General features: G+C 31.2%; 2 protein-coding genes across 2 annotated transcripts; both read right to left on the reverse strand.

Annotated features, from left to right (window-relative positions):
• Window positions 1-22: 22 nt before the first annotated feature.
• LOC107642383 (Ribosomal protein L35) lies at window positions 23-2,713 on the reverse strand. Its single transcript, XM_016345718.3, has 4 exons — window positions 2,374-2,713; window positions 2,147-2,250; window positions 1,938-2,022; window positions 23-438 (listed from the first exon to the last, which is right to left on the reverse strand). Exons 1-4 carry the CDS (start codon window positions 2,608-2,610, stop codon window positions 349-351), a joined length of 516 nt encoding a protein of 171 aa, XP_016201204.1. The 5' UTR covers window positions 2,611-2,713; the 3' UTR covers window positions 23-348.
• Window positions 2,714-10,229: 7,516 nt separating this feature from the next.
• Window positions 10,230-14,161, reverse strand: LOC107642384 (uncharacterized). The gene is made up of 2 exons (XM_088488662.1): window positions 13,489-14,161; window positions 10,230-11,811 (listed from the first exon to the last, which is right to left on the reverse strand). The coding sequence occupies exons 1-2, from the start codon at window positions 13,893-13,895 to the stop codon at window positions 10,563-10,565; spliced, it is 1,656 nt and encodes a 551-aa protein (XP_088344788.1). The 5' UTR covers window positions 13,896-14,161; the 3' UTR covers window positions 10,230-10,562.
• Window positions 14,162-22,929: the final 8,768 nt, after the last annotated feature.

Consider the following 22,929-nt stretch of genomic DNA (forward strand, 5'->3'; position numbering starts at 1 on the left):
TTGTATACACTAAAACCGTCAATAACTTAAAGAATCCAACTCTGTGGTACTTTATTATGCTTAAAATAAATTGGATGTACTCCAACAAAGAATCAATCAGCCACAGCATGTTAATAATATTGCACAACAATGTGTCTACTAAAAAAAATGCCTCTTTGAATAGGCACATTCAACTCTTAACAGTTCCAGCAAAACAAGATGAGAAAGAAATTGCTTCGTAATATTGCTCATTCTACAAAGATTCGTAACATGTGAAAGTGGACAAATGATCAGAGTTAAAAAAGCAACATGTGAATGTGACCACAAATTCCACTTTCTGCAGTAACTGGCAGCAACTTACTATGCTTTCTAACCACAAAAACTCAGTTTCTTCATAACTTTGGCATAAGCTACAGGTACAATGGCTGGTTTTCTCAATCTGCGTTTTGATTTCTTTGACTGCATCGAATATAACAAATTCATCAATTTCAAGGAAAATGTACTATCCTGATTTCCTGAGATGCAATAATGCACTTGATATGCATAATATAGTATATGGCCACTCACACATCAATTATACCAGATAAACCAGTCAAATTGTATCTAGATGCAGTAATTCAATCCAATTATGTACATATACCAAAAGATGAGGGTGATAAATAAAAGAGAACAAAAGAGAAATTTTTCAAAGGCCTTATGTATACCTATTTCAACGTATCAAAGTCACCAAAAATAACTTAGATCATATACGTATATCTACATGCAATGGCCCCAAAGTGGAGTGTCTATGCTTTTACATCACCTAATCAAAATGAAGAAGAATTGACAGACATTGCAATGAAAGAATTGAAGAGTAACAAATTCTTGAAAATCAGGTTCATAGAAAGTACAGATTCTGATCATATCTCACTCTCCCTGAGAATATGAGAGTATAACTCCAGAGCCAAACCAGACTGCTTAAGTGCACTGTAGGGAAACTAAGATCAGAACTTACGATTCTTATTGTTATTGAAGCATGGGCCAATTCATTTGTGTGGATTGCCAGACCAAAATGCAGCTATGAGGTTTAGAAGCTCAGGTTATGTTTATAAGGATGTAAATGAGAGTTTGGCATTTTGGAGTTATTTAAGAAGAGGGAGTGGAACATTGGAATCCACTCAAAGCATCAAATCTGTGTCCGAGTTTAGTAGTCAAAGAAAGAGTGACATGAATCCTACAAACAAAATACTGGGTTATCATGTTTTGTTCTACTTAATTCCTTGCCTCCTCATACCATTTCATTGCAAGTCATTCCCTTGTATATGATGGGGAAAAGACTGCACACAGCACTTGCTTCTAGCACTCAATGGTAACAGCGAGTCTCAATCGGGGAGATTACAGCTCCTATGAGATATTAGGGAATATTGTATACATTGCTTACCATCATCCATCACAAGTACATGCCCACATCCAGGGCTCTGAATGCTTTGATAAAATCACAAGTTTAGCCAGGGATAAATGCAACAATATCACAATGACCTATATCCAATACATCATACGTGGGACAAACACCACTGATGTCAATATTCACTATTTTTATATTTTGAAAACTTCTTCCCCCCAAACTTTTATGATACATTGACATTATCAAACCACAGTTAATCTCATTGCTCAATCAAATTTCATAACTCTGATTCCTAAGGAAACACAAGCTTTTCTATTTTGTCCTAAAACCTAATGACAAAATTCAATTTACAGGCTCTACTATTTTGTCCAAATATAGTGTTTGAAACGTGAAATGTTACATGTCAATTTTGGGAATGAGTTTTATATTGTGATTTATTTTTCACTAACAGAACAATAGAACTATTGAAGACCCTAACAAAACAACCACAGTCCACATAAGGATCAATAGTTAAGGCATTATTCTAGCTACCCAACTAAATGATAAAAAATAAAATAAAATAAAATATGCCAACCTTCAAATGAGCATTGTGGCGTTTCCCCTCATGCCAGCGTCTGATGGTTCCATCTTTCAATGTTCGAAACCTCAACTTGTAAGACCTGCACAGCATTGCCAAAAATGACTCACTCACTCCAAACACCCCACAAAAGAAAAATCCAAACTTTGAAATTCTAAATTGTAAAGAATATGACATAAAACATTAAAAATAAAAAAATCACGCACGAATAAGACTTCATCTTAGTTTTCTTAATCTTAGAAGTGACTGGGGTCATTGGCTTTCTCTTCAGCTTCCTTTCCCTTGATGATACATGCCGCACTTGAACCAACTACAATAATAATATTATTAATTATGTGTAAAATAAAAAGAAGCTAATTTCACTGTTATCATTTAAAACAAAAAAGGAAGAAAAAAAACATTTTTCGCTGTTTTGTGGAAATGAAGAACTTACGGAGGGAGAAAGTGGAGAAAGACGAGATGGGAGACGAGAAAATGAGAAATGAGGTGAAGACGAGAAATTGAAGAGAGAACGAGAAGTGAAAGTGAGATTGCTGGAAGCAGGGAGGTGGAGGGATTGCAACGGCGTTGCGTGGTGGATGAGACACCGGAAAATTGGTGTAAGTGGCGGAGAAGACTGGGGCGAATTAACGGCGAAAGTGCGTAGCTTGGTCAACCATCGCTGCATCATTGTTTGTTGATGGTGTCAGAGAAACGTGATTCTGGCGATGGCGACTTCTACTTCTTCTCTGAGCTGAAACCAAAATCTGCAATGGCGAAACGCTTTTGTTTGTGCCTTTCATTTTTTGGGGAATTTTTTTTTCAGCTGATGAAAGAATGGGCCTTGTGGGCCTTATGGGCCTTGGAGGCTTGATTTAAGTGACTTCTTATGTGCCTCCCAAATAACCACATCGGGGTTCAAATCTCATTGGTGAAAAAAAAGAACCCATGTAATGTAGTGTAATGTGTGTGAGTATGTTGTATTGAAAAAGATTTAAAAAAAAGGTTTAATTATTAGTTTTGCGAAATTTTCAATTAGTTCTTTATATTTTTTTGTTTTAATTGGGTTTCTGTACCAATTTTTTTTTTTCAATTAAGTCCCTTTTAGTAGTAATTGGCTTAATTATATAAGGATCCAACTAAAAAAAAAATTGTACAGGGACTCAAATAAAAGGAAAAGAAAGTATAGGGACTCAATTGAAAAACAAATTTGGTGCAGGGACCCAATTAAAAGAAAAAAAGTATAAGAACCTAATTAAAAATTTGACGAAATTATAGAGGCCAACAGAGTAATTAAACCAAAAAAATAAAAAACCTTGTAGTCTAAATTGCCTGCAATATATAAGTCAAATATCGAGACTAAATTTGTAGAATAATATATATTTAAATAAGTCCTACAAAATTTCGGATCGAACATTTTTGTCTTTAAAAAAATTTTATTAGGTTAAAGTCTTTAAACTTTATAAAAGATATATAAATTTTTCTGTCAGATTTTTAAACATCTATTTGTTTAAGTGAAAATAACAGAGACTTATATATCTACTTTTATAAAAGTCAAAAATTTATTTTTTTTAAAAACAAAAATATTCAACGCAAAATTCCTTAAAAACATATTTAAATATATACTCATTTCTAAAGTGATCTTTGATATTCATATCGTATACTGATTTGATTTATGAAATTTTAATTGTACTATTTGTTGGGCCAACCGTGGGGAGCTCTCAACAATCGGGGAGACTTCGGGGAGGAATCAAGCGAGAGAACATAAGATGAGAAGACACCACATCCAACTCAAAACCTTAAGGTGTCAAGTTAATGGGTCTCTCATCTTATAAACTCCTCACTCTTCCATGCTTTCTTTGATGTGGGACTAACTTCCCCTCAAGTGTGAGCCTCCACATCAAGCACAAACTCCCCCTCTTTCTAGCTCCTCCACCACCACGAGTATTCGTCCATCACACCGCCGCAAAATACCGCGGGACACGCCGCCCGAACCACCTTTGCCGGGAAGACTTTCGATGCTTCACCTTGAATACCCCTTAAAACCAGACCGATTAAACCATCGGCTCTGATACCACTTGTTGGGCCAACCGTGGGGAGCTCTCAACAATCGGGGAGACTTCGGGGAGGAATCAAGCGAGAGAACATAAGATGAGAAGACACCACATCCAACTCAAAACCTTAAGGTGTCAAGTTAATGGGTCTCTCATCTTATAAACTCCTCACTCTTCCATGCTTTCTTTGATGTGGGACTAACTTCAACACTCCTCACACTTGCAACACTAACACTATTGTGATTTTTAAGATTGAGTTCATGGTATGAGTGGTACCGCAATTCCTTTCTAGCGTAACTCAACAAATAGAATAATAAACTAGTATTCTCCTATCACGTTAGACAACAGTAAAATGACGCTGATTTTTGACACTCAATGAAAACAAATTGGGAAGAGATGCGATTTGTGTAGACAACATGAGGATACTAAACTTGTGTGTCCCAACACCCCATCGACGAGCTAATTGTGACTAAGCCGTGTCATTTTCCTTTGAAATTGTTGTTAAGTACTTAAGTCATCTAATTTTTCTTTCTGTTATCAAATCTTGTCATTTTCCTTTGTAGTTATTATCAGATCATGTAATGTTTCTTTGTAAATTGTTATCAAGTTACGTCAGATTAACATTTGTTATTAATGCTTAATAAATGGAGTTGTTTCGTTAAATACATAACACCGAATCAATAGGTAGTAATGGATTATATTTGTAGTGAGATTGGATTGGAAAAAATACATGTGTAATGAGATATTTATAAAGTAGTAATGTAATACTGTTATTTTTTTTATAGATGACTTTTGAGAATTATAGGTAGTTATTCTCTTCCAATCTTTTAAAATGAGAAGTTATCCCATGTTTTATATTAGTTATTATTTGGATAACGATAACGGAAATAATGGTAGTAATGAAGAGAGAGTCTGACTTACTTTTTAAGTTAGATCAAAGACAGATTTTAAGAACTTGTATTTAAATCGATCTAATCTATACGGATTAAGCCACATAAACTAAATTTGTCATTATTAGGTTAAACTTTGCGTGGTCTAAATTCGTTAAAAAAAATGTGGACAGAATTTATATTCTGTAAATCCTTGTATGAACAATATCCTAAATTTATATCTCTAATGAAAAACACTATAATCCAAGTTACTAAAATAACAACTAAAAGCTTATAAGGCTAATAACCCAAGTTACTAAAAGCTTGGGGAGAGATAATTATCTGTTGTGGTGCGGGATGAGTTTTCTATGGGTGGGATCGGATTTAAGTAATACTCATCCTGGTGTGTGTGTGTGTGTGTGTGTGTGTCTAATAGCTTGAACCGAACTGGAATATCCTCGTGAATTCAGACCCGAGCATGGTACTTGCAAAAGGGATTCCGACGCCCAAGTCAGTAAAGGAATCACTTAAATAAAAGCGTGCCTATGATTTGGACGTTGTTTGATAGTATGTTGTTGTTGGAATGAATTTTCTCTCTCCTCTATCGTCGGTACCGCGCCCGATTTATAGCCCAGTTAGTGTGAAATTAGTCGTCTGCTTTCATCCGAGATCTTCGTGGTCGATCTCGTGGCGAGATTGTGGGAAGCGTTCTGTTAGGATGGAGCCGTCTTCATGATAAGTCGTGCCGAGGTATGACTCGGTTTTGTCCGAGATTGCAGGGGTACAATACACAACTCTCCAACTTGACTTGTTGGAGTGTAATTCAGCAAGTTGAGCTTTTCCTTGTAGAGTTATACCTCAGTATTTTGAGGTGGAATACTATAGCCCCTAAGCTCAACGCGCGTTTCAAGCTTGGGTTTTTGAAAATAAATGAATTTAAAATAGAGAGATAAAAAATGGTTTAAAAAATTTTACATTGTTAATTGAGCCGCAATAAATTTTTGTTTGGCTAAACTGGATCCGGATCGTTTCACATTGGGCGCGCCATTATTATTTTTTCCCACTAAAGTAGTGGGCTGTAATTAAACATTTACCGTTTCCTTTTTGATAAAGCACAAACCACAACTTCAGTTGTAAAATTTCATAAGTGTGAAAAGACATGTCTTCTAGAGGTTAGTCTTCTTATCTTCTTATCGTCTTCTCGTCTTTTTACTGTCTCCTCTATTTTGTTATCTTCTGAAAAATGGCCAAAGAAAAAGAGAAAGAAAAGTTGAAAGTTGTCGAAGTGAATAAAGAAGACCTTATCATTGGGTTCACGTTGATGTAAAAACTCGTGCGTCGTCATATTGCGATGCCGAGTCGCTTCGTGAGTTGGAAACTCTAAAGTTTTTTAGGGGAGGTTCTGGTGTCCGTGTTGAATTTCTTCCTTGTACCTGTGAGGAGAGAGTTTATGAAAGGAGAAGGGATTGGGGTTATTTTTATATGTATGTCCCTTGCTTGTCTGAGTTGCATGTAAAGTTTTCCTTTTCAGATTTTGAATGTAAGGTTTTAACTCAGCTAAATTGTGCTCCGTCGCAGTTACATCCTAATTCCTGGGCCTTTTTGCATGCATTTGCATGTCTGATGAATTTTCTGGATTTTCCTGCTTCTCTTAATGTTTTCTTTTCTTTATTTCAATCAAAAGGGGTACGAAAAGGGCTTTGGGTTTTTCTGAGTAGTTTTCCTGGCCGTTCTATCTTCCTTTTTTATAAGTCTTCTTTTAAAAACTTCAAATCTATGTTTATAAAGGTCCGCTCTTTGGAGTCTGAATATCCTTTCTATTTAGATAGCGAACTGATAGAGAAATATCTTCTGTATTGGTGTTCGGAACCAATGCAAATCCTCAAAGCTATAACACTATATTAATTATTATTTGGATAGCGATCATCGAAGTAAAGGTAATAATGAGGAGAGGGTCTGACTTACTTTTTAAGTCAGATCAAAGACAAATTTTAAGAACTTGTATTTAAATTGATCTAATCCATACAGATTAAGCCACATAGACTGAATTTGTTATTGTTAGGTTAAATTTTGCGTGGTCTAAATTTGTTAAAAAGAATGTGGACAGGACTTATATTCTATAAATCCTTGTACGAACAGTATCCTAAATTTATATCTCTAATGAAAAACACTATAACCCAAGTTACTAAAATAACAACTAAAAGCTTATAAGGCTAATAACCCAAGTTACTAAAAGCTTGGGGAGAGATAATTATCTGTTCTGGTGCGGGACGAGTTTTCTGTGGATGGAATCGGATTTAAGTAATACTCGTCCCGATATATATATAATTTTAATATATAATATATATAATATATGTAATATACGTAAAATAATTAATAATATTGTATTTGTTCTAGCAAGGATACTCCTTCCGAGCTATGTGTCGGCCTCACGTCAATCCTAGTGTGCCTGATAGTTTGAACCGAACCGGGAATATCCTCGTGAACTCGGACCCAAGCGTGGTACCTGCAAAAGGTACTCCGACGCCCAAGTCAGTAAAATAATCACTTAAATAAAAGCGTGCCTATATGATCGAGACGTTGTTTGATAGTATGTTACTATTGGAATGAATTTGCTTTCTCCTCTATCGTCGGTACCGTGCCCAATTTATAGCCCAGTTAGTGTGGAATTAGTCATCTGCTTTCATTCGAGATCTTCGTGGTCGATCTCGTGGCGAGATTGTGGGAAACGTTCTGTTAGGATGGAGCCGTTTTCATGATAAGTCGTGTCGAGGTATGACTCGATTTTGTCCGAGATCGCAAGGGTAGAGTACAGTATTATATTTAAATTTTTACTTTAATTTATGTTATATATATGATAATGATTATATAAATTTTAAAATTTAATTTTATTTATTAAATTTTAATAATTATATATACGGATAAAGATGGAACGAATACCCATAAAGATGGATCAGGGTTCAACTTTTTATTCCTCACGAATAAGAGTGAAGTGAATTCTACGCGAATTATTGTAAAATAAAACCGAATCAAGTAAGACAAAAATCCATTCTTATTCGCTTAATTGTCACCCCTACATATTCCACGTATGTTTTTTCTCTGTCAAAAGGTTTTTCTCTCTAAATTGCACTATCAAGACTCTCTCTCTACACATTTTCTTTCTTCATCTCGTTTGGTAGGACCACTCTTATATATAGCCCTCAGTAGCATTCATCTGGTTGCATTTCCAGCCACTTTCTATAAGGCTGTCTTTGTTTATTATTTGAAAATAAACAAGATCAATACGAAACACAAATTTGTAATATCGAAAAATCTATTATAAAAACCTAATACTATTTCTAATTTTTAACAAAGGATAACATTATGTATTTAGCTTTCAGATATTGACACTTTAAAATTGAATAAACAAAAAATTTAGATAAAAATTACCAAACTATTTAAATACACTGATAATCTTTTAATCTTACAAGTTAGAACTATCCATTATGGCTTCTTATTTCCGAAATTTTTGTTCATTGAGAACGTATACTTATTGAGTAATACTATATATACACTAAAATCAGTCACAATATAAAATACATATTAAAATATAAATACACACTGAAAATAAATTAAATTATACATATATTTATACACAAATATATTAGTGACTAATTTTAATAACTAATTTTAATGTACAAATAATATTTTTAATAATTATTTCACACAAATACACTGATATGTTCTAAAAGTAATTCGGATAAGGTAAAATAATAAAGTAAGATATCTTTTTTTTAGTACTGGGAACATGGCGTACAAAAGTAAAACGAATTTAATGTGAATGCATTATATTCATCAATTTCTATTCGGATTTTTCATATTCGTAAACCGCGTACCTAACTAAGACGTCAGTTTCGTGTTACTTTACCTTTTCTCATTTTTTCCTTTTGTACAAACAAAATACAAGTGTTCTAATAAAGATAAAGATAATAAAAGAAAAAATAGATAAAGATAGTAATAAAATAAACTTGTGTTTACACTGCTCACTGTGCACTTCATCAATGCCTCAATGGCACTGTTATTTCGTCTTAGTTTTATTTCATGTGATATTTTTGGTACGTGTGGACATGGTTTTTAAGAACCTTGTGGACTTGGTCTAAATGTTGTGGTGGGGCTACTCAATTATGATACCAACTATTCAATCAGAAAATTTATGGTTTAATTCTTCAAGACGTACACATGAATATCTGATTTTACTATTTTAATTTTTTAGAGAAATAATTTTTTTTAAGTAAAAAAGATGAAGACAGTTGAAATATTTCCGTGATTTTTATCTTGAAATAATTATTGTCAAATAAAGCCTTAAAAACTATACTAATGTTTTACGGCTAATTTTTTTTTACATTGATTAAATATATGTGTAATATATTATTATTAAAAAATTAGATATTTTTTTATATGGTATTTTATTCAAATTGGATGGTCCGATTTGTTTGATAAAAAAATAAATTACAAATTGGAGGATCCGATTTATTTGAAGAAAAAATTAAACTCCAAATCGGAGGGTACGATTTGTAGTTTTTATTTTTTTTTATTTGTTAAAAAAAAATCAGACCGAATCGGACCGTCTGATTTGTGATTGTTTGTTTAAAAAACAAAACAATGCAAACAAATCGGTGCCTCCGATTTATGTCATCCCACAGTCAAATAAAACACCCCTCTCCTCACACTATATTATCATACACGTTTTTCTCTCCCACACGAAAAATCAAAAGCGATGTTTTACATGTACATGTACTTTTTCTATTTTGAAAGGACTAACGTATAAGTTGTTCATATTTAGAAAGGGAAAAAAACCAAGAGAATATAATTTTTTTTGTCTCAAATGTTTAATTTTTGCTGTATTTAAAGTCTTGAAGCAATAATCAAATAACGATTTTCAATTATTATATTCACATAAAATTAACTACACTTAAATTTTTACCATAATATTAATAAGTAGTTACTCATTCTATCTGAAATGAAATAGCACTAAAGTTGTTAACATTATTTTCATCGTTTTATAAATTTTAAAATGAAGACTCAGGTGCAGTCGACTTCACATGAAGTTGATAGCTAAAAGCGGTACTTCACGTGAAGTCGATAGCTAAAAGCGATTAGATGATTTGACTAAATTTCTATCTAACAGCTAGTCGACTTCACATGAAGTTGATAGCTAAAAGCGGTACTTCACGTGAAGTCGTGAAGTTGATAGCTAAAAGCGATTAGATGATTTGACTAAATTTCTATCTAACAGCTCTCACGTGAAATCGACTGCACCTGAGTTTCCACCAAATTTTAAATCCGTTAATTAGAAAATGAAAGAGAAGAAATGAGTGGTGTATGAAGGGGTTAAATAATGTAGAAAATGATGTGAAAAGAGAGAAAATATGACCAAACACTATAACACAGTTACACAAGGCCAGAAGCTGAAATCCTCAACTCAAAACACAAAACAAAAACAGATGCATGCCAAACAAACACTAACTACTAAAAATACATATCCCAAAATCAATAATCATACAATGAAATCTCTTTAACTCTTGCATGCACCAAACATCATCATCATCATCATCATATTTTGCAAAGAATATTATAAGGTTAAAAACACTGAAGATGTAAAACCATGATCCATCCATCCATTCAGTCCCAGGTTATTTAGTCCAATGCTAACTCCTCCTCCTCCTCCTCCTCCTCCTCCGTCAGACGCGCGACGATTCTTTAGTGTCAGGGACCGGGGAGCCTCTGTCAAGGTCGTCTTTGACATGACCGGCCGCAGCAGCGCCACCAACGTCACTAATGTTTCCAAAAAGCAGCACAACAATGGCAACAATGGCTGTGCAAAATGCAGCCCCAAAGGAGGTTCTAATGTGTCCAGGCGCCACCGAGCCAACTGTGAATCCCACACATAATCCGGCAGCTCTCATCCATGCATACCATATCGAAAATGCACCCTCTTTACCTGTTGGAGCACAATCCAAAACCAATACCCTCCCAAAGGCATGCAAAATCCCTGCAGCCGTGCTCTGGATCGCGCCGAATACCACCAAATGGCCCCATTTCCAGTGACTATGGCCAAAGTAGAATCCGAAGCCGGAGGCGAAAAGGGACAACAAGAATCCCACAATTTGCAATTTAACCGAATTCATCTTAATTAGATGCTGCATTGGTTGGAGCAGTGGTAGAGACACAAGAGGGAAAAGGAAATATGTTAGCCAGAACAAGAGCAAGTGAAGTGGCTTGATGCATAGCTCTCCAACTATGAACAGCACTCCCCCGGTGAAAATCGACATTGTGGTGAATGATGAGAGGAAAACCCCGGCTAGGCCTCCGATCGCGTGAGGGTATTTGAAGATCGAAAACGGGTGGAATTTCGACGAGAATGAGATGGAATCACTTGTCCTATCTAAGGCTGTGAAGATGTGTAAGATCCCAACAAGCCAAATTAGCCCACTGAAGATTGACACAACCCACAGGCTCATTATATCGCGCTCCGTGATCTTCAGTTCGCCGATCATATGGTATATGAAGGCCGAAATCAAGGCTGCGCCTAAGCACCCGGCCGCCGTGCCATAAAGGTTCAGCCAGCTAGACACACCTTGCCTTATTGAGAATTGGCTTCTCTTCAGGGATGGTCCCGTGAAGGCGCGGATCATTAGTCCTAGGTGCTGCGTGTGCGCCGCGCTAGCCACCGTGCTGGCCGCAACAATGCCAATAATGTACGGAATGAAGATGGCTGTGGATTTGAAGAATCCGGCCGGCAGGCAGAAGAACACGCCGAGGCCAGTCGCAGCCGCCGTGATGAGCTTTGGGAAGTGGCCGTCAAGGTGGAAGGACAGGAATCCTAGGATTGGAACAGCCAATGCCAAGCCTGTAGCCCAACCAATTGATGCCCATTCCAAAGCAGAGTAACTCGATCCACCAATTGTTTTACTTGTGAGCTTGATATACCTGAAAATTTTCACCACATTCTAACATTATCAGTCTCCTGAAGTTAATAGCTGAAAGTCGTTAGATAACAATTTAGTCAAACCTATCAAATCTTCCGAATTTTTACCATAGTTTTTGTAATGTACTATTTTACTTAAAGTGAAATAGTTGTTAGAAGTTAGTACTGTACCGGAAGATAAAGCGAAAATAAAAATATATAAAAGCGTGTAGAGCCGTTTGAGTTTGTTAAAAAGTTATATGTAATGGAAACAGTTTAATGTTGTCGGCACTTTAAATTGCATGCTGTAATATAAAATGACAAACAAAGCGAGAGATAAATGGCGACAATCACTCCATACAAATTATTTAACGAACCATGTGGCCTTCCTCATTGCTTTCAAAAAGCCAAAAAGAATTCACAAATTGCAACTTCATAATTAAAGCACCTACTTTAAATTTTTTTTCTTCCATGCCTAAGAAAATAAAGTGAAATACCATATATATATAGTATTTTTTAATATATAATACTCTATACTAAACTACTAATCTTAATTAAGGTTAAGTTGAACATAAGTTTACCGTTGAGGACACTATATTTCATCATAAATATTCAAAAGGGTACCCGAAGACTTTTGGGTGAGTCCGACAAAGGCTTTTATACTCCCTAGGTGGAAAGCATAGATTTTTTACTCCTTTTATTTTTCTCTCTCTTAATTTTCCTTTTTATTTTTTTTCCAATAATTTGGGTTGGGAAGGGATAAGACTTAAGAGTAAGAGATAGAATAGGTTCTGTTTTTCTTTGTGCATCAAAGGGTGGAGATAGAAGCATAGTTAATAAATAAGGTTGATGTCCGGTGGATATGGATATGAAGGGTACCCATTTGATAGAAAGAAAAAAAAAAAAAGGGAATCTTAACCCTTGAGTGAGAGTAAAGTAACATTGTAAGAGAGCCACAATAAGGACACGGCTTTTCATGATTGCGAACTATAATGGAACCGGACCCAAAAGAATTTAAAAAATAAATAAATAAATACACACTCTAATGGAACCCTATGCTTGGTTTATTATAAAGCTTGTTTTCCTAATAGTTTCTTTTCTTTTTTCCTTTTTTTTTTTTGAGAAAGCAAAACCCCAAAAACAAAAAAAATAAAAAAAATTCCCTTTTTTTTTTCCTTTCAACCTAACCCCTCCTCTCATTACCATCATCCATAACCACCAAACCCATTTGAAATTTTTTGAAACACCCAAGACTCATAACCTAGTTTAGATCAAAGACTGCATAACATGATACACAAAAGCAACCATTTTTTTTGACCAACTAAAACAAACATCATTCCCTCAAGATAAAATGAAGGTTAATTAATTAAAAATTAAAATTAAAATTAAAATTAAAATCCACATATTGTACTTCTACTAGGAAAAAATAAAAAAGGGAAAAAAAACTACAAATTTTTTTTTTACCAAAGATATGAAGACTCGAATTCACGACCTCTTAGATGAGTATGGAAAGACGATGACATTCGAGCTATTAGTCATTGACAAAAAAAAACCTACAATTTAAAGTTACTAAGTAGCCAAAAAAAATTGAAATTAACTTTTGAGAGTGAAATATTATATAAAAAAAATTCTAGAAAAACTTAAAAAAGAAAAAAAAAAACTTGACTTTAAAAATAAATAAAAAAAATATAGGGACTCACAAGTGAAGTTCCTTTTGGGAGCAGTGTAGGTCTTGGTGGTTCTTGTTCCATTGTTGGAGTGAGTTAGTTGGCAAGTGTTGTAGCTGGCTTATTATGAGTGGGAAGAGAATTGGAACGACTACGGTTTGAACAAAGTAGAAACAGAACTCATAAAGATACCATCCAAACACTTCAAATCTTGATGGCTTCTCTCCAACTTCCTCATAACTAGTTCCGTTATTGTTGTTGGTGTTGTTGGAGTTGTTGTAACCGTCTCTTGCTCTCAGAATCTTCATTGCACTGTTCTGAAGGTCTGGCCTTGAAGACCCACTTGTAGTGCTACCACTCCTTCCTCCTCCTCCTCCTCCACCTTGTGCTGCTCCTCCTCCATGGTGGTGACCTTCTGCTTCCACTGTTACTTCTTTCATGAGGACTAGTGTGAATGAAAGAAAGAGAAAATGGTAGTAGCTGAAGAAGAAGATGGATGTGTCAGAGAAAGTAAATAATGGGGGTTAGGAGAGAAGAGAAAGAAGAGGGAAGTGGGGTGTGTGTGTGTGGTAACAGAGGTGACAGTAAAGAAGGGTTTGGAAAACAGCTATAATAGTTTATAGACTAATAATAAACCCTTCTTGTAGGGTGATAAAAGGCTTTTAAGGGGCTCCTTGCTAAGCAAAAACAAATTAACAAATAAAAATTAGATTATATATCCAAATAGGGGCTCATTTTTTTGGTAATGGATTTGAGGAATGTATTATGTACAATTATAAAAAGTTGGTGTGTTTTTTATGGATATAGATATATTTTTTTAATTAAAAATTATAAATGGGAGGCTCATATTTGAGTGAGAGTAGAAAATTGAGGGTCTGATCTTAGGTGAAGGTAAAAAATTAAGGGTCGATTTTTGGTGAGGTAAAAAACTGAGGGTTGATTTCGGGTAAAAAAACAAAAAAAATTTAAAAAACTCAAATAAGAAGGTTTGATTTGCTTATTTAAAATAAATTTTCAGTGTTGAAATATAAATCTAACCTTTAAATTTGTAAACTTTAAAAAAAAAACACATATTTGACCCTCAAATTTATAGTATCCATATAAAATAAAAATACACTAAATTTTCGCATTATTAGAAAACACTACTTGTATTATAATACAAAGAATAAAAACCCTGCAAATAGGTTTTCAGAAATTTTGCGTCGGACGTTTTCACTTTAAGAAAATTTTATTACATTGAGGTTCTTAAAATTTACAAAAATTAAATATATAAGTCCATACTTTAATCAGATTTATTATTTTTATTTAGATAAATAGATCTTAAAAAATGTGATAAAAAGATCTATATATATTTTATTTTTATAAAATTTAAAAATATAATAAATATTGTTTGAAGAAACAAAAATGTCTAATACAACATTTCTTAATAAGCTATTTAAATATATACTCAATAAATTATATAATAAAAAATATTATGTGTATAAGAAAATAATTATGTATATTAAATTATGCCATCAAAATTAATTATTAGTATAAAATATATATTAAAAATAAATTAAATGATACATTTATATAATAATTGATTTTGTAAAAAAAATGTTATTAAATTAATTATTATATATTTACATATAAGTATATATTATTTATTTTATTTTAAATATATATTTTATATTTTAATTGTATTGTATATAGATAATTGATTTAGTGATGAAAACAAACTTTTTTAAGTTAAATAATTAATAAATATTTGTTTTTAATTAATTAATTAATTTATTATTTTATTGACTAATTGTTTCTAAAAAAAGTATGATAATAAATCGTGTGAATAAGTAATAATTAAGAGAAAATACAAAAAATGAAAAAAGAAAAAACATTATCTGACTGAAAAAAGATAGTTCATTGTCATTATTCACTTCGCATTTGCTTTTGTCTTCTTTTTAGTTTCTTAGGGGTAAAACACATTTATATGATATAATACGAACAAAAGTAATTAAAAAAGTTAGGCAGGGAAGAGGACGTTAGCTAGTATTAATTACAATGGAGAGTATATGTACAGGTAACATATAAAATATTGGGAATTTGCTACTTAATTAAAAGTATTGTTAATGTATTATCTTTGTGTATATTTTTTATATTAAAAATAATTGATGAAAAAAATAAACAAGATAACATTTTTTTTATATCATAAAAAATACAATATATATATGTAAAATTATCCAAATACCATTTTTTTAATTAATATATTATAAGAAAAAAAAAAAACTTACAATACTTTTTAGTTCAACGTGCACATACATGAATTACTGTACCTCTTAAACTATGTTTTTGGTTAGTTGTTGTCATTGGTACAAAAATACACAGGGGACACAAACTTATATTTAATTATTATTTAAATCTTATTATAAAAATGCGATTACTGAATTTGCTTATCTTTCATGAATATTTTTTATAAAAATATTATTTATATATTAAAATTAATTATTAAAATTAATCACTAATATATTTATATATAAATATATATGTAATTTACTTATTTTTAATATATATTTATATTTTAATATATATTTTATACTAATAATTAATTTTAATAGCTGATTTTAGTGTACACATAATATATATAATAATAGTATTTTTTAACATTGCTAGAACTTGATGCTTTCATATAGAGACAAATTTATTTATTACTTTACAAACTCTTACTTTGATAAAATGTTTAAACTAAGGACCTTATGGTATAGGTGTGTGCTTGGGAAAATGTGCATATTAATTAACTTTTGTATATATTTTATTATTATTAAGAAATTAAATTGGCATGAAGCATGTATTGTATTCATCATGTGTTATAGTGATTAAGTACCAGCGGTAACCGTCGGCTTGTTCGATATAAATTAATAACAAATTAATAATGATTATTAACGTGGTATATGGTGCTACCTAGATTCTGTCACATTGTGCAATGTTGCATCATTTTTCAGATTGCATTTTAATTAATCTCACTTGATTGCTTGTTGACAAATCCTAATTTGTAAACCAACAAAAACAACCTTAGCTTGGTCGTAAATCAAATTAAACCTCAAAATAATTGTGGTGCCAGAAGCCAGATTCTGTCACCTTTGTCCAAAGTTTGCAGCACGGGCATTGAGATACAGTTCTACTGTTCTAGCCAGTTGCATGATTAAGAAATTTCAGTTAGTTGGTGATGATGAAAAATAAAATAAAATAATACATACTAAGCAATGCAATAATAATAATGTTTGTTTATTTGTTCCGTTGCATATTAATTATTTTAATAAATTAAAGTGATGACTACTTCTAAGAAACTTAATTAGCTTATTTGCATATTAAGGTACAATAATTATGTTTGTTATGAAGTGATCAAATTAACCAAAGTCACAGTTTGCAGAGACAACTGACTTGATTTGAAGTTTGCATGGTAACTTTGATGTAACTCAACCACAAGAAGCCTTGGCTATATATACATAAATAATAAACTACATATTTTCCTTGATTTCACACTTTGAGATATTTGACCTCATTTGAAGCATGCATATGGTAACGTTAATCAAACTCAACCAGGGACCTGAATGCATAAACTATATGTTTTATTTTTGTTTATTTTGCTTCTCTGCTACGGTTTTGAAAGCCTCAATATATATAAAATACATAGACACAACAAGTGTACGTTTATGTACGCCTTGTGGTATTTAATTTTCTGTTTATTTCAGTTAAGTACATTTATATTTAGATATGAGGAATGTTAGGGGCAATAATTTTTGTAATTTGTAGCCATCAAATAGTCATCAATAATGGTTTTAATGGTTTGAGATTGGTCTGAGATTTCATCCAATGGCTCATTTTTCTTTACTGGTTATATATTGACCAGAATTTAACAAAGTTGATGCCCCCTATACTTTTCCTTTAAATATTGTGATTAGAATCACAAATAATAAACAAAAATATATGATTAATAACACGCTCGTTTATAAAAAGGTGTAAATTATTCGTTTAATTTAACTGATATAATTAATTTTTTTATAATTAATTTTTTTTATTTAATTATATCAAAAGTTAATCTCAAATTTAATATGAATCAAATTCTAAAAAAATCTCTCTCATTATTACATTTATAATTATATATTTTTTAAATAAAAAATTTAAATTCTTATATTATTAATAATCTTAAAAAATATCTCAAATCACCTCAATTCATTTTACAAAAATCGAAACATCTTAAATTGTTAGTTTGTGACTTGAAAAATAAAATAATACATAATAATAAATCACTACTAACTCATTAATTATAGATATTATGTGTTTAAAATTATAGATATTATACATATAAAATTATGTATGTTAAATTAAAAATTTTTATTAACAATTTTTACTATATAACTCTTTTTTATATAGACTATTATAAAATAAAAAATAAAATATAAACAAAAATTAAAAATAAATTTTTAAAAGTAATTATTAAGTGATGGTATTAAAATCAATAAATAAATATACATGATGATACATATTAGAACAAAGATAAAGATTAATTTTTTTATAAATTAAGCTCAAAATAAAGGTACATATCAAAATTATTAATTAAAAATTATAAAAAGATTTAACGTTTAAATTTTTTAATGTTTTATTGTATATTTATTAAAATAAAAAATTTAACAATTTTCATTAATAATAACCTTAAAATACCTTAATTTTAGTTTGTATTTTTTCCTTTTTTTGGACGGCAGAAACATGAATTTAAAGCTGGTAATAATTGATGACAGAAACTATAACAGACATGTGATGTGACTGACGTTGAAGTTGGTCAAATTCTTCATATGTAGTATTGGCCCAAACTCATTTATTTTGGGCTGCTGTGGATTTTGTGACTAAAAAAACAGATATATTATCGCAGACCCAAAAACCAATATACATATTGTAAAATATATGGCTTTTTAATGGTAGAAAAAAGGGAGGACTGTTTATAATGGTTTTGATTATGCGATTTGATTTATCATAAATCACCCCTATTTATTTTTCTCCAATTCAATATTATTTCAATAGACATTGTTCCTAAAATGTCATGAATATTATGTTACTTGAAAGATTCTTTATGCTGTTTAATTAAAATGTGGGTTAATTCCACAATGCTTGAAGATACATAACAAATATTCTTTTAGAGTTAAAAATCAGGTATTCATCTTGTTTGTTGTTCATGAAGTACTTGGATAGGAATCGAATTGGACTAGATTTTTTTAAGTGTAGGAATATTAAATCATACTTGACAAACAAATTACTTCTTTTTATATAGTAGTTTGTCTAATGGGGAGTTTAGTTAATTACTTGCATATTTATCTTTATTTTCTTCCTTTAGTTTCTAGAAGTTAGGTAGACCTAAGAGTTTTAAATCTCCAAAATTCCATAAGAATTGCTCTTTGTTGATCTTTTTTTAGTATTGAAATAGAACTTAAAAAATCTAAAAAAAAAAACAACTAAAATTAGAGGTAAACGCAGATCGATTGGATCGAATCGGATATGGTCAAAATTTCGATCTGATCCACAGTAATATCATAGAATTGAATTGGATCTAATATCCGCTTCTTTTAGCTTGGATCCGATCCAATCCAATCCGCACATTTACGGAATCGGATATATTCGCAAAACATAACTATATTTTAAAAAGCTTATTTTTATTCAAAAATATCAATAAATTTTTTTTTTCAATTTTTTTAAACATGTTTACTCCTAAAATATATTAAACATATTTTTTTAAATAATAAAAATAAAATAATACAATATATATAATGATTATTAGTTGAAATATAATATAAAAAAAATATTTACTTATTTACTTATTTATTTATTGTGAATCTGCAGATATGCGGATATCTACCTAAAATTCGCAATTTGATCTGATAATCCTGCGGATCAATTAATATTCATAATTTGTGAATTATATTCAGATAAACATCGCATATATGACTATCAAATTTAATCCATAAATACCCCCTAACAAAAATTAGATACAAATTACTCGAGATAAAGAGGCTCCTCTGTGATCTCATAAAGGATTCTGATTAGCTCTAGAGGAGGGTTATTCCAAAATAAAAAATTTTCCTATAATTCTACACTCTTTTTTGCCAACCACTCGACATATCTATTGCCTTCTCTAAAAATTTGTAAAACAAATTTTCAATCATTCTTTATTAGCGCAAAAATTCTTTCTTCTTGGACCGATTAGTGAAATTCCCGTGTTCGGGCCTAGGGTTAAGCCCATAACACTGGTGAATAATAATCATAAGGTCAGATTGCTCCATGCATGAATGTTTTGTATGATGTTTGTGCTCAAAAGAGAACTCTAGTTCCAAGACCAAAAGAAAGGAGAGCTCTAGTTTTGGATGTAACTGAAAGAGACAACAGAAAAAGAATACAATATTGGACCATGAGAAAAAGAATACAATAAATTGTTATCCATATATGATATAAATTGATGATGAGTACAATTACCCCCCGTTTGCAAAAATGGGAATAGATGCGAATAGTAATAGCTATTGAACCTAGACACACACAGTAGCTATGTTGAGAGGATGATATCATGTGTTGAAGGATAATTTGTTGAGACTCCATAGTCCATACTTGAGAGAAATAATTAAGTAATTTAGCTAGCTGAGTAGCTGTTATAAAAGAAAGTTATCTTAGCCATTGAGGCAGAGAGATGATTCACAATTATGAATTTATGAATTTCTGATTTAAGATTGGATTTAATAAATAAAATCAAACCTACTAATTCAATCGAGTCATGAGTTTTGAGAAGGAAACTCTTGTGTAAATAGATTAAGGAAAAATTTAGGGGGCAGCAACTTTATTAAATTTTGACCAGCTAGCAAAAGAAAAATAAATCATTGGATGAAATCTCACACCATTAAAATCATCATTGATGACTACTTGATAGCTACAAATCACAAAAGTTGCTGCCCCCTAACACTCCTCATAGATTAATATGACAAGAATATGAGTTCCAGTTGAAATGTTATTTTTTTTATTCTCTCGTGTATTTTGTAAAGTTTTTATGCAGACTTTATTAAAACTGCTTTCTCTAAAATAATTTTCGTCTAATTTTCTTTTTTATTTTTTGGACTTTTATACCTCAGTGTCTATAAAAAAAATCAACCAAGTCAAACTAAATTTGATCAAAACAAATTAGATTTAATTAGACCATAAACAAATCGACCTAAACCAAATCAAACCAATCAATTGGTTCTGTCTAATGCACTAAGCAGTCACAAGAATAATAGAGATTGGTTTTGGCATGTGATCCCACCGTCACCCCAACAATGCGATCCATATTTGGATTGTATATTGCAATGCATAAATACTTGTTATATACCAATACAGAATCCAACTGTTCCCTAATAATATGTACATTCACCAACATAGTTTGTCGGTGAAAACTCAAGTGCAGTCGACTTCACGTGAAGTTGATAGTTGAGAGCTGTTAGATGGTTTGATTGATTTGACTAAATTTTCATCTAACGGTTCTCAATTATCAATTTACATAAGTCGATTGCACCTGAATTTCCACCTAATTTGTCTCTTTGCAATTCCCAAATGTAATAATTAATATAAAGCAAGAAAATAAATAAATTAAATTAAATAGGAAAGAAAAGAAATGAAAAGTAATTCATTTTTTGTTTCACTAATTGAAATTGATGAAAAACTATTTATTCACTTTCACACAAAAGTGAACAGAAGAAGAGTTTGTATATGGAGAACTACCAACTATCCACACAGAAGTTATTTATATCCATGGAACAAAAGCGGTGTTGAAGAAGATATATATTTCAGTCGGATAAAACCCCAGAACAAAAGGAATAAAATCCAAGGCATATAAAAACGAACACAAAACGATAAATACAATAAAATAAAGAAACAAAAGTTAAGACAAAAAAATAAATATAAGACATTATGAAGAAGAAACAGAGTGTTTATTAGATCCTGAAAGATCATGAACTCCCACGGACTCAACAATTCTAGTGCCATAACATTGTAACAATAACTCGCACATTTACTGATTCTTTTTTTATCCCCCTAATTTATAAACATTTTGATCCGTAAAATAAAACATTTGTGTTAAAATTTTAAAATTTTCAATTTACGAGACAAAAATAAAAACTTCTTGACACTAGATGAAAAATAAACTATTGAAAAAGGTTATAAAATAAAAATTGAATTATCATTTTTATTATGTGTCAAGAGAATATTCTGGCGTCAGTTGCCAATGGAAGAAGCGAAACGTGTTAATGTAAGTGGGTCCCACGCCTTAACTCAATCCATGTGAAGGGTATGAGGTGACCCTCACTCTTGGACTCTCTTCTAAACTAATTTTGGGCTTTTTCTTTCTTTGGGCCTAACAGAATATTCCATGCTGGCATCCACGTGGCTCCACTTTCTCCCCTGCATTCCGCTCCACGCTTCCAAATTTTGCGACCCAACTCATATACCGTTGGATCATCATATATTCATTTAGCAACTTACTTTCTTTATCAGACAACAAAAATATGAGGTTGAAAAATTCGCATATGGTTTTAAAAAATGTGATTTTTTTTAAATAGATCATATAAATTAATTTAATTATGTTTCGTGTCTATTAATTATTAAATTATCTACTAATATAAAATATATATTTAAAAAAATTAAATAATATATATATATAATAATTAATTTTTTATGAATACATAATATTTTTATTTTAAAAATATAGACTTAGAATATGCGTTTTTCTTCTGCCATATTCTTGTATGTCATTTTGATCATTTATTTTAAGAGAAAAGAATAAAAAAGTCTTTGATTTTTTTACTGATATTTATGTCTTTGAGAATTTAAAATATATTTAAATTTTTGACTTCTGAACTTAGACATATCGATCTCTCATGTTTACTTGGATCCATCAGACCTAACGAAAAACTCAAACGTAATTTTTGTTGTAGTGACCTCATTGATATAGATACACACATGAGAGAATTTTTAAAATAGGACAAATTAGACTCATAGATCGATGTATCCAAATTGTGAAGAGGTTAAGAATATAAATGTATTTTTAAATTTTCAGGGACTTAAATGTCTGCAAACCAAAAAATCAAGAATCGATTTGTCCTTTTCTCTTATTTTAACGAATTACACCAATTAAAACATGGATTATGTTACTTGTACACCAAAATCAGTCACCAAAGTCAGCCACCAGTATAATATACATGCTGGAATACAAATACAACATTGAAAATAAATTAAACTACATATGTATTTATACACAAATACATTGGTGGCTGATTTTAGTGGCTGATTTTGGTGTACAAATAGCATTTCTCTTAAAACATCAATCGAAAATTAATTTATGAAAATATAATATCAATTTGCTTATTTTCTAGTCAAGAAATATAACTAAACTTGATTTTTCACGTCATAAAAAAATATTTATACTCCATTTTA

The sequence above is a fragment of the Arachis ipaensis genome, chromosome B5, assembly GCF_059453495.1.
Source record: "Arachis ipaensis isolate K30076 ecotype BB chromosome B5, ASM5945349v1, whole genome shotgun sequence".
NCBI classification, from domain to species: domain Eukaryota; kingdom Viridiplantae; phylum Streptophyta; class Magnoliopsida; order Fabales; family Fabaceae; genus Arachis; species Arachis ipaensis.